This window comes from Gossypium hirsutum, chromosome A04 (genome assembly GCF_007990345.1).
Source record: "Gossypium hirsutum isolate 1008001.06 chromosome A04, Gossypium_hirsutum_v2.1, whole genome shotgun sequence".
Taxonomy (NCBI): Eukaryota; Viridiplantae; Streptophyta; class Magnoliopsida; order Malvales; family Malvaceae; genus Gossypium; species Gossypium hirsutum.
Genome location: NC_053427.1, coordinates 79431417 through 79445133, shown reverse-complemented (window position 1 = coordinate 79445133; position 13717 = coordinate 79431417). Strand labels below are relative to the sequence as shown.

At 33.1% G+C, this 13717-nt stretch overlaps 1 protein-coding gene across 1 annotated transcript; it reads left to right on the top strand.

The window, feature by feature from the left end:
* Positions 1–389: 389 nt before the first annotated feature.
* On the top strand, positions 390–1555 carry LOC107898464 (universal stress protein A-like protein). Its single transcript, XM_016823930.2, has 4 exons — positions 390–647; positions 772–863; positions 1022–1140; positions 1225–1555. The coding sequence occupies exons 1-4, from the start codon at positions 461–463 to the stop codon at positions 1310–1312; spliced, it is 486 nt and encodes a 161-aa protein (XP_016679419.2). The 5' UTR covers positions 390–460; the 3' UTR covers positions 1313–1555.
* Positions 1556–13717: the final 12162 nt, after the last annotated feature.

The window sequence follows — 13717 nt, the reverse complement described above, 5'->3', positions numbered from 1 at the left end:
ACCTTCTCTTTTTCACACTGTTAGCATCAATCTAAGGCTCTCATTCTCTTTCTCTTCTACAACTCAATTTTTTCTCTGGTCTCCAACTTTGAACATAACAAATTTGCGAATTAAAATCCAAACAACTTTCTTCTCCGGTCTTCAATACTGACCATCACATCGATTTGAATCTCCAATATTGATCTTCAAATTGTCGCTTGGGGCTTACTACCAGAACTTTATATATATATATAAACTTAACAATGACTAAAATGAGAACTTTTAAATAGTTCATTGACTATTTTGTAACTTTTTAAAATTGAGTAACCAAATGTAAATTTATTAATAATTTAGTGTTTTGAGGGAAGTTTACCCAAAAAAATAAAGTATAAAAACAGCTGCAAACAGAAGGCTTTTCTACCATTTATTTAAAAGATCATTCTCGAGTGTAGCTTGAGGCCTTGAAAAAGAGAAGAGGAAAATGGAGGAAAACAAGATGAAGAAGAAAGTGATGGTGGCAATAGATGAGAGCGAGTGCAGCCACTGGGCTCTCCAGTGGGCTCTTGAAAACCTCGGTCACACCATCTCTGCTTCTCAGCTTTTCATCTTTAACGCTCAGCCTTTGCCCAATTTTGCTTACCTCTCTGCTTCCACCTACGGTGCTCCTCGTATGTTTCTCTTCTCTTCTTTTGCGTTTGGGTTTTTAATTCCTTTTTCTAGTTTTAATCTATTCGATAATCAAACCATCAGCTGCATATTAATCACAAATACTTAATATGTGATGAGCCACAGCTGTGGATTTGATCAACACCGTGCAAGAAAACCAGAAGAAGCTCGCTTTAGCTTTGTTGGAGAAAGCCAAGGGCATCTGCGCCAATCGTGGGGTATAATAATTATTTAATTTCTTTCTTTCAATCATTCTTAATTTGTCTGATTTCTATATATATATATATATACAGAATTTAAAGGGTTATTGACCAAACACAGCAGACAAATCTACTAGATGTCAGAAGAGGATTAAGTTTTAGTTTCCCCGGTGCAGGTTGATGCAGAAACTATGACAGAAGTTGGGGACCCTAAAGAGAAAATATGTGAAGCTGTGGAAAAGCTCAACATTGAGTTGCTTATATTGGGAAGCCATGGTCGAGGAGCAATACAGAGGTTAGTCCACAGTGTGCAAGTATCTTAATTGTATAAAGGCTTGTACTGCAGACTGAATAAATGTAAAAATATTGTTGGAAACAGGGCTTTTCTGGGAAGTGTCAGTAACCACTGTGTTCACAATGCTAAGTGCCCTGTTCTTGTGGTAAGGAAACCAGATTGGAAAGATTAGTCTACTGTTTGATATCAAGTGAAGTCTCTATTTGCTATGATTGATTACCAATTTAGTGTTTTTTAAGTGAAAAAAACTTGTGTTTCCTTCATATTTTGTTCAATATGTTTGAGGATTTAATTAAGGTTGTAAATAGATGGATATGTATCCAAATAAAAATAAGCTACCAGATAGATTATTATGGGGTTTGAATCTCATTTGAACCATTTCAATGAATATAAAAAAAATCATTTTCTTTTTTAAGCTATTTTCATTGATGATTCTTATAAATTTTAAGATAATAATAATAAAATGTAGAAAGCTTGATCAATATCCTTGTCCTTTTTGTTCTTTTTAATCTTTTTTTTTAAAAAAAAACAAAGAAAAGAAAAATGAGGGAAAATCTGTTGGAGTTTACCTCTGTCCCATCTTGCTCTCTTTCAACCTTCACTTATATAACTCTACTCCAACTCGTTTGAAATCATGATTTAACTCGCTGCTGAAATCGTCCACAAAAGCCAAACTTAGAGATGTTCAGGAATTGCTTGCTTGCCTTTTCCTACAGGCAATTACTTTAAAGATTACACTACAGAGTTTCATTTTGTTGGGCAAACAATTGCATTTGGCGATGAGTTAGGAGAGCATGTGAGGAAACTTGGACCTTCTGTGAACCAATAAATTGTTGATTCACAAGATTTGAGTAGATATAGCTGCTTTCGGTTTTTGGGAATTTCCCAACCGTAATTGCAACAAAAGTTATTAAACATATCCAAATTTTGAACATGTATGGTGTTAAAATTTACTATAACTTTAGTTAGGGGATCATCCCTAGATTGATGACAACTTGCTTAAAGCCTTTGTTGGATGGAATTATTCTCCTCGATCAATCGACTTTCTTCACTAGAAGGCAAATCCAAGACAATATAATAGAATGCTTTGATTTGAAAAAGACAAAATTAGGAGAAAAATGAGCTTTAGATAACTCGATCTAGCCAAAGCTTATGATAAAATCGAGCGAAGCTTTCTTAGGAAACTCAAAAAATTTGGTTTTTTGCGAGTTTTGGGTGGAAAGGGTCATGGAATGTGTTAGTGTCATGAGCCGCGGATCAAAATCAGTGACTAATGCACAAAGAGAATCTCATGGAAGTCAATTGATTAATAGAGCTCATTTGACCAACTTGAACTTGCCTGATTCATGGAACATGTGGAGAAGTCTATCTACTCCAAGCCTTGGTAGCCTAGTGAAGCACTTAAGGTCTGGGTTGCCTTGGTAAATATGAAAACTAATATTATAAGATTTGATCTTGTAATCTTAGCGGGATCATGTAAATCCCTTAAGAATCTCAATTATAGATTGACTTCGATTTCAACTGTAGATGTAAAGTAAATTGTATTGTTGGATTTGTAGGAGTTTAACTATGAATAAAGGCATTCCTAATCATTTGTAACCATCTCATTTTATCTCATTCAAAGTAATCAAATACTTTTGAGAGCATTTACTTAAACACTTGACGTGCTATTACTTTCTTGTGACTTTTCTATTCTTTCTTTTTTTGTCTTTGAGTTGCTTTCATTTTATTTTTGGTGCCTTTGAGAATTTCCTTTGAGAATTTTCACTTTTTGAAAGTTAGGTTGACCTAGGCGGATTTGAAACCAAGAAATTGTCTAAGGCCACACAGATTGAAAGATTAAAGTTCTAGCCTCATAAAAGTTGATATCTAAGCTAAGATTTGAATGTGCCAGTTAAGATGACAAAAGGAGTAAACAATCAAATTAAGCCAATGGAAATCTGTGAGGGGACAAAGAAAGCTAGCCGATCGAGGGATATGCTAGGGGCTTTGGGAAATCAAGTGGTCAATCTCAAGGAATTCATGAGGGATGTGAGGGAAACACTCGAGGGAGTCGAGGGACGCATTGCAGAGTTGGACTCAAAGAGAAACTCAGGGAATTTGAATGGGAGTCTCTTGGTTCCAATGTGGAAGCGATGCAATGGGTGCTTAATTCTACTATGGATATGCTAATAGTGAGGGAGGATGCACTCGAGGCCATGATGATGGCTTTGAAGGAGGAAAATAAGGCCATAATGAAGGCTTTGAGCATGAGAATAGAGGAGCTTGAAGGAAAGCTGTTGTGTGTCAAGCCATCGTGGGTAAAAAGGTGTTGGGTACAACACAAAAACACAAGATATATGTCCCTAAATGAGAGAAGTTGAAAGCGGTAAGCTTCGCAAGGGAAGTGGAAAACTTCTTGTGGGAGATGGAGCAATACTTATATGCCATGAGAATTAAGGATGACGATGCCAAGGTAAATACTGCTGCTAGATCTTTTAATGATTTCACTCTTTTGTGGTGGTGACGTAGGTCCACAAATCAGAGGCGTAGTTAGGTCATAATTGGGACTTGGGAAGAGTTCCAAAAAGAGTTCAAGGTGCAGTTTTACCCACAATATGCTAAGAAAGAGACTTAGTCTAAGTTTCATCGATTTTCGCAACATAGCACAATTAAGGGGTATGTGAATGAGTTTAATGAATTGATTCTCCAAATCACAAATTTGAGTGATAAACAAGTTGATAGGTTGAATTTATGGGTTAAATAAGAATTGGAACGTTAAGGGGTCCAAGAACTGGAAAGATCCACGATCATGGCAGAGTCTTTAATTAAGCTTATTTCGTGGAAAGACAAATTTGACTCTTCCAAGCCCAAAGATAAGGGCATTGATGAGGGAGATGACGAAAGAAAAGTTGAATATAACAACATAATGGTGGCAATGGGAAATTACAAAAAGGGAAAAGAAAACCCAAAAACTATCTGAACGAAAAGAAAAGTGAGATACAATGCTTCTTATATTGTGGTCCGCATAGGGTGTGAGATCATCCATAGTGATTCGATTTCGCCACGATCAACCAAAAAGATAAAGAAGAGCCCGATAAGGAAAGGCTATTGAAGCTTTGATTAATGATACTCAATTTTGTTAAAGTGAAGAGGGATCGCAAGCAAAAATGGTTGATATTTGTGGATATCAACATCCTAAGCCAAAGAAGGAGTGTTCTTACTAATACGGAGGCATTTGATTCATTCATATCGTAGAAATTTGTGGGCAAACTTGGTCTCTCAGTTACCAAATCGACTAAGAGGATCAAGACGGTTAATTCCAAAGAGGTCCCAACTATTGGAGTAGCACAATGATTGGAGCTACAAATTGGCGAGTGGAAAGGGAAGGAAGACTTTAAGGTAATTCATGTAGAAGATTACGACTACATGTTTGGCTTGAATTTCCTTGACAATATTAATGCTATTTCGGTTCCTTTTGTTGATTGTATATGTATCTTGGATATTCGTCAACGACAATCTTTTGTGTCGGTGAGTCGTGATAAGAAAGGTGGAACTAAGGTACTATCGACAATCAAGCTGGCCGAGGATGTTCATTATGGAAAATTTTGGAAAAAAATCAGGTTTGAAAAAAGTTTTCTTGTACAATGGAAAATTAAAAATTTGAAAACCAAGCCAATTTGTGATATTTATAGCAATGAACTTTACCCGAAATCGCACTTGTTTTTTCGGCTAAATGGATCGTTATCATTCACGTCTTTCAATTGAATGACCTTCTCCACTATTCTCATACCATGAACTACTTCGAGTGTGGGCTCGAACAAATTTGAATCAAATACAAAACTATAAATTATTTACTTTGCTTTCAGTGGGAAAGAAAAATTCTCTATATAATAGAAATCGGTAGAATTAATATTCTGGAAAATAGAATCTATATTTAGAAAACAAAATTCTCACTATTTTTAGACTAATAATATCTCAAAATTGTATTTTTAGCCCTATTGGTGTCATTTATTTATACGGAGAAGAAGTGAAACCCTTGTTAAATTAGTAGAAGTACATTTCAATAGAAAAACAAAATCTTAGTCTAACTAGGAAAGAGAGCGGAGGCAACCCTAGTTAAATATATTAAGGTTTATCGTCCCATGTATTAACAAGAGGTGCTTTTGTGCCTCTCCTGTATCGGGTCCAATTATAAGTACTTACTAGACTTTTAACCCAGCACTTTATAATCCAATCCAACCTAATACAAGTTTTTCTATTTTCCAAAATATACATCATAAATTAATTTTAATTAATTAATTAATTAATTTTCCAATTAGATAATTTTCTCAACCCGATTTTAATTTTGTTAAATTATTGCAACTTTACCGTAAAAGAATTTATGTGAAAATATATTTAATATTTCTACATTCAACGGATTCACTATAACCAATTAACTTAATTTCATTTTCAAACTTCAATTATTTAATTAGTTAAATCATAATTTAAAAAACATAAACTAATTTTACAAGTCAATTCCATTTAGTGAGAAAACCACATTTCTTTTCAAATGTTTCCCATTTCTGGTTTAACAAGTTAGCAGAGGGACCGATTGGACATATGTGATTAGGACTCAAATGATTTATAATTAAATTTTAGATTTTCACTTATTAATTATAATCTCATTTTGTCACAAAGTCATTCCACTTAATTAGTATTGTGATTGAGCTCTACTGAATGATATACCATTACGAAAGTAACTCGATCAGTGCTCCAAAATGAAAATGAAAAAGAAAAAGAAAATTGAATTTATGTTTTTTCAAATTAAATGAAGTTCGAAAATCAAAATAAATCATTTGGTCATAGTGAACTACTGAATACAGGAAAATTAAATATATTTTCTCATAGATTCTTTTACGGTAAAGTCATCATGATTGTAACAGAATTAGAATTGGGTTGAGAAAATTATTTAATTGAAAATATATTAAGAAATTTATATTGCGAGATAGAAAAATAAATATCAGGTTGGATCAAATTATAATGTATTGGGTTAAAAGCCCAGGAAGTACTTGTAATTGGACCCGATATGGGAGAGTCACAAAATCCCCTCATGTTAAAGGGGTGGACAACAAACTCTAATAATATTAACTAGAGTTGTCGCCCCTACACTCTTAGATAGACTAGGAGTTTGTTTTTCTAATTGAAATAAACTTCTATAATTCAATAAGGGTTCTACCTCCTCTCCCTATAAATAGATGACACTAGTAGGGTTATTTACCAACTTTAAAATATTGTTACTCTGCTCGTAAATAGAGAGAATTAATTCTCAACTATTAAATCTATTTTTTGGAATAGCAATTCTGTCAGTTTCTATTTAAGAAGATATTTTTCCTTTTCACACAAAATATAAGAAAACTATTTTTAGTTCTGTGTTTTGATTCGAATTGTTCAAGCCTACATACGAAAGCAGCTAGTGGTACGAGAATAGAGGAAAAGATTGTTTGGTTGAAAACTAGGAACGACAAAGATCTATCCATTTGAAAACACAAGTGTGAATTCGGTCTAGGGTTTATTGTTATAAATATCACAAACTGGGTCGGTTTTCAAAATTTTTATTTTTTATTATGCAAGAAAATCGTTTTCGAATCGAATTTTTTCCAACAATTGATACCGGAGCGTCAGGTTGTTCTATGTTTATAGTATAAACCGAGACTAAAATTCTTTCTCTTCTTCATGTATGATGATATTTAATATTATGTGACATTCTTGTAACTGTATGCATGTTTAGAGGAATGTATACGAATGAATGTATATAATTATTTTTATTATTATGGATGATAAAATAATTTTGTCAAAATTGTGATTCCTAGAAAATTAATTGTAATATATTAATTTCTCAGGCATATATATTGTAACCCCAAAAACTAGGTTTAGATATTATAATCGAATAACATTAAAACCATTGGAAACCATTTACTTGTTGAAGGTAGCTATGTTTTGATTGTTTTTACGAAAACTCAAAAATTTAAATATCGATTAATTTTGTTTTTGGAAAACACTTATTAAAGCATGAATATTTGAGAAGTTTACTATTATATCAAGATATTATCTTAAATAATTTAAGCAAAGGTTTTGTAATATTCTTAATTGTTTCTTTAAAATGATTTTGATAAAAATATTTTGCAGCAGACTTCTGAAAATATTTAGAAAAATACAATTATATAAGTTTGTTTAAAATAAAGTAAAAATCATAAATAATTTAAAAGATTTCAATAATTTAAAATATTTGTAAACTCATCAAGCATGCATGCATGACAATTTAAATTTGTAAAATAAAGAAACAACTCAATAAAAATCCCATGTCCAATGTCCAGAATAACATCCAAAATAGATTTTAAACTCATTGTTAAAAATCTGTTAAACTAAGCTTTATTTGAGAAAAGATTTTGATATAACAAATTAAAAGTGTTTTTGAATATAAGCTAAAATTGAAAAAAATAATTTTTAAACTTGAAGTATAAAAGATAAAACTTTGAAACAATTTTAAAATCAAGTGCAAATAATTTTAACCAAGTCAAAATGATTTAAATCCAATTAAAATCATTTTAAATGATTTCAATCAAGTTAAAATCATTTTAAATGATTTTCAAACAAGTCAAAATTGCTCCAGGAGAAAAGGTATTGATACCTTATGGACATGTATTGATAATTTTGGAAATATAGATACCCTTAAAAAAATCAAGACCAAAAACACATTTTGTTTTCAAAAACCCTAAAAATTATTGATACCAAAAACATCGATACTTTTTGAAAATGATAGATTTTTTCTTAAAAATGATACTAAAATAGTATTATGTTTCTCATAAACCTTACGAAGTATCGATCCAGTATCGAAACCTAATTCAGGAAGTATCGATAAAATATTTTTTAAGTATCGATTATTTCATTCCAACAGTCACTGAATTAGCATTTATGATAAAAAATATCGATACCCTTTTTGAAGGTATCGGTACTCGCAGTTGTAGGTGAAATAAATGCTTTGATTTTACATCCCCAACGGCCATATTAACTTCATCAACAACCTTAATGGTTGGAAATCTATTAAGATGGTATAAATACCAACTTTCAAAGTCCTACAACACCCAAGAAAGCACTTTCAAGCAAAAATCATCAATCAAACAACCTTAGAGCTTAAAATTTTCATATTCTTCTTACATACACTTGTGAGCTTTATCTTTATTCTTTTGCTCAAGTGTATCTCATTGCATTTGTACTTCAGTTTGCAAAAAAAATTATGTTGTAAGTATTATTTCTTTGTTTTCTCATTTGTATCTCTTTGAAAGGGTTTGAAATTTAAGATTTGGGGTAGAAATCTTAATGAGTTGTAAGGTTAAACATTGTCCTCAAAGGTTGAACAAATTAGTGAATTTCGGAAAATCCTTAGTGGTGGAAAGCTTAGGTTGTGGAGTAGGCAATTGGAGTCGAACCACTCTAAATTCTTTGTGTTCTTTATTTCATTTTTTCCTTTGCTTTCACCAACTTTTTTAAAGGCCAATTCACCCCCATCTTGGTATTTTCAATTTGCTTCATTGAGTCATCAAAATCCGTCCAAGAAGCTCCTCCAAATACCAATTCCAAGCCCTAAGTCTGTGTATCACTTGAGAGATTATGAAAATAAAGGGGTGAGCTTTTAAAGCCCAGTGTGAATCTTCTAACAAGTTAAATAAAAATAAGTACATTCTTATCATACACTTAATCACTTTTATGCACATGATCATGATAGTGCAATTTTTGTAAAAAAAAATTATACAAATTTTTATAAAACATCCTACCCATCACCACGACACTCCAAAATGAGTTCCCCAAAACTCATCCATCTAATCACTACAAAATATGTGGTCGAAGCCACCAATATTTTCAGATAGCTGCCATTTAGGTTGTGGATAAACCACCAAATTTGTAAATAAGCTGCCATGTAGGTTGTGGACGAATACACCAATATTATCAGACAAGTTTCGATGTAGGTTATGGGCAAAACCACCAATATCCGCAGACAAGATGCCATGTAGGTTGTGGGTACGAAGACACTAATTCTTCCTCCTTACAATGTTCCTCCCCATGCATGTGATATGGTCACAATGAACATATATATATTTTCATTTCAAGATATCACTTATCACATTAGGCATGTTGAAATATTCTAATCGAATTTCTTAATATATAATATCATGTAGGGCATGTTTAACATGCGTTTCATGAATTGTTTCAAGATTTTGAAATATCACAATTTATTTGTCATTGAAAATCAATTATGTCATAATATCACATAATATGAGAATGATAATAACATGCTTTTTAAGCAGTGAAAATGATAACCACATAACATACTTTTCATAAGCTAGTTGGTTTGGGTCACTTACTTGGTATAATACACATCAATGGGTTTAATCTCCTTTTTTGGAATACATTAAGTATTCACATAAAACACAATATAAAAATAATATTTATTTAAATACTAGAATTAATGTATATCTATTTTGATCTTAGATTAGACCTACACCTAATAGTAAATCCAAAGCGAATCACCTCTCTAAATAACACTCACACTTGGATCTAATCGATAGGTCACCTACTTATCAACAAAGGTGATTTCTTATTAGAGAGGTTGTTTAATGTTTTCCGGAATAAGCCAATTTAATAAAAACTCCCATCAGTACTTAGTCTTATAAAAAAATCAATCGAAATGTGATCTCGTTTCCAATGTTAGTGACTTTTCAATTTGGTATCGTTTGGCCCTTCAACATAAAGTAGAATACAATATGTTAATATTTGAAGGAAAAATACACTATGGTCTCTATATACATTCGGCTTAAAGTAAAAAAAGAGAGGAAGGAGTGGTTTCTCATTCGACCACTAAACTTACTGTCGAAACCATTTTTAAAGGGGTTTGAAAAACGGGGTTTGACTTTTTGAAAAATGATAATGGGAGTTGTCACACACCTTTTTAGGTGTGATTGGATCACCTTTATAAAACATTTTGGTCTACGAAATTCAAGAAAACAGGTTCGGGAGTCAGTTATGCACAAGGAAGGATTAGCACCCTTGTAACGCCCAAAATTGGTACCGAATTGATTATTTATTGTCCTAATGTCAAAAATTTGAAAAGATTTTAAAATTTGAACAATTTAAAGTTGAAACTTGAGATTCCTTTGTTCCGAAAGTCTACAAACATCACATCCAGTATGTTAGGACACGATGTTTTAAATCCTCGTAACTAAAATTATCTCATGATTTTGAAAATTTATTAAAAATGATATTTGGTTATTTAGTCAAACGAAAAAATCGCAACCCAGCATGTTAGGGCACTATTTTCCGAATTTCTAAACACCAAACATTGCCCTGTTTAAGAAAAAAAAATTCAATTAAATGAAATATATTTTTTTAAAACAATGAATAATATAGAATTTAATAAAAAATAATTTGATATAATACTAAAATTATTAAAAAATAAAATATAAAAGAGAATTAAAAAAATCAAGGAGATAGGGATTAAATAAAAAAGGTTGAAAACAAAGATGAACAAAGAATAAATAAGAACAAACCATAGAAAGTAAGAACGCAAGAGGGAGAGAAATTTGAGTGAATGCTCTCAAGAATTCTTATTGCTTCCCAAAACTCAAGTGTGTTTACAATGAAAGGAGAGGCCTCTATTTATAGTTGAGCCTCCCCAAATCCAACGGTACAAATCAATTACATCAACGGTTAAGATTAAAGGATATCTACAAATTAAATCTCCAAGATTACAAAATCATATCTTCTAAGATTCCATATCATATCGAAGATTGTATCACAGCTAAGATTGTATATCATATCTAAGATTTCAATCATATCTAAGATTGTATCATATCTAAGATTGCATATCATATCTAAGATTGCATATCACATCTAAGATTGCATATCATATCTAAGATTGCATATCCTTAAAGATTATATTTCCATATGAGTCAAGCTCATAGATGGACCTTAAATCTTTTCATGTAATGGGCCATTCTGATTGGGCCAAATTATATGTTTGTAATTTTGTACTAGACTTGGACTTTGTTTTATTTTTATTGGGTTTATTATTTTTGTTTTTGGACTTATTTCTAGGCCCGGGCAAAATTGAGTGTCTACAGCTGCCCCTCTTTGCTCATTGCTATGTAACAGGAATAGAGTAAAGACTATAAAAGGACCAATTTTGCCCGGGCTCGCCTAGTCTTGAGTTCTTAATCCTTGATCTTCTTTAAATGGCCTCTTGACGGCTTCAATCTGCTTCACTGAAACTCAGGAAGGCGATGTCTACTATCTTTGATCTGCTCCCCGTCTAATATAGAGACGCCAAATTTGCTTCTTCAATCTGCTCCCTGTCTAATGCAGAGACGCCAAATCTACTATCTTCAACTTGTTCCATATAAACACAGGGATGCCATGCTGAAATCTTCAATCTACTTCGCTGTAAGCATAGGAATGTCAGATCTGCTATGTCTTCCATCTGTTCCCTGTAAACACAGGGATGACAAATCTGCTATCTTCAACTTGTTCCCTATAAACACAGGGATGCCATGTTAAAATCTTTGATCTGCTTCGCTATAAACACAGGAATGTCAGATCTGCTATGTCTTCGATCTGTTCCCTGTAAACACAGGAATGCCAAATCATCTTGAATCTGCTCCCCGTCAAATACGGAGATGCCAAAACTTCTATCTTCGATCTACTCTCTGCCAATACAGAGACTCCAAATCTATTATCTTCGATCTGCTCTCTGCCAATACAGAGATTTCAAATCTGTTATCTTCGATCTGCTCTCTGCCAATACAGAGATGCCAAATCATTTTAGACTTGCTTCAACGTAAACACGTGGAAGCCAAATCAGCTATGTCTTCGATCTGCTCTCTGCCGAATACAGAGATGCCAAATCTGTCATCTTTGATCTACTCTCTGCCAATACAGAGATGCCAAATCTACTATCTTCGATCTGCTCTTTGCCAATACAGAGATGCCAAATCATCTTAGACTTGCTTCAACGTAAACACGTGGAAGCCAAATCAGCTATGTCTTCGATCTGCTCTCCATCGAATACAGAGATGCCAAATATATCATCTTTGATCTGCTCTCTACTAATACAGAGATGCCAAATCTGTTATCTTCGATCTGCTCTCTGCCAATACAGAGATGCCAAATCATCTTAGATTTGCTTCAACGTAAACACATGAAAGCCAAATCAGCTATGTCTTCGATCTGCTCTCCGCCGAATACAGAGATGCCAAATCAGTCATCTTCGATCTACTCTCTGCCAATACAGAGACGCTAAATCATCTTAGATTTGCTTCAACGTAAACACGTGAAAGCCAAATCAGCTATGTCTTTGATCTGCTCCCTGCCAATACAGAGACGCCAAATCTGGTATCTTCGATCTGCTCCATGACAATACAGAGACGCCAAATCATCTTAGATCTGCTTCAGTGTAAATACTTGAAGGTTAGATCTGCTATGCTTTAGCCTATTACCCTACTGCTTAAGGGGTTAAGGCGCACTAATCTTTATTGTCCCTTTGAAGGATATGACCTGTATAATATGTATGAGTTCATGCCTAATGATTAGGATGCTATGATCGAAATGAGTCAAATGCTCCTAATTAAACCTGTTATAATGCAAAATGTATATGAATATGACCCCTATTCTAGACGTCACTACTCATTCATTCGTCATAGCTCATCCTTGTTTCTCTCAAAATATCACTCCTACTTAGCCTCCAAATATTATGACCCATCGAAAATGTCTGTAAGATGATCCTCTGATCGAATCGTTTGATTTATCCAATCATCATTTATACTGAAGAAGAAATTTCAATTTCCCCAAGTACATCCGACCCTCACATATAGGAATTTCTTAAACAATTGTCCTGTTTCAGTTTCTTGTATTATATAGAAATTTCCAGAGTAATATGCAAAACTTCGTTTGTAAAGATATTTAGTTCATCAATCATTATTTCTGTGCAACACACTTTATGAATAATAGAGGGCGAATAAATAGATCCAGAGGATAATTAAATTTGAATGAATTTGTCCAAAATTAAAAAGGAAATTAATCTGATAGCTTATCTTTGAGAAGAAAGAGAATCTAAAGATAGCAAGCAGGACAAAAGTTAGATGCCCTAGATATCGCCGCTTGAGCGTCTATATACCAATTCCATGAAGACTTTTTTTTTGAGTTCAACATGTATTTAAAAGATCCAAAGTAATTCGTTGATGCCTCGATATGTAACATACTTCACTTCTCATCGAATCCGGTATAACAAGGTCACTGCATGACTTTCCAAATTTGAGCTGCCCTTTCGGGTTTTCAACTCAAAACCCCTTTGGTCTCAAGGCGCCCTTTGCGGGTTTTCACCTTGGCCTCTCTATTTTTTTTTTGTTTTTTGTTTTTATTTTTTTCTCTTTTTTTTTTGAAATAGAAGTCACAAAGTGCCCTTTGCGGGTTTTCACCTTAGCTTCCCTTCTCCTTCAGACAAAGTACTCCTTGACCGAATCCGAATTCACTGGATCAGATAAATTCTTCCTATCCATTTCTTGTCAAA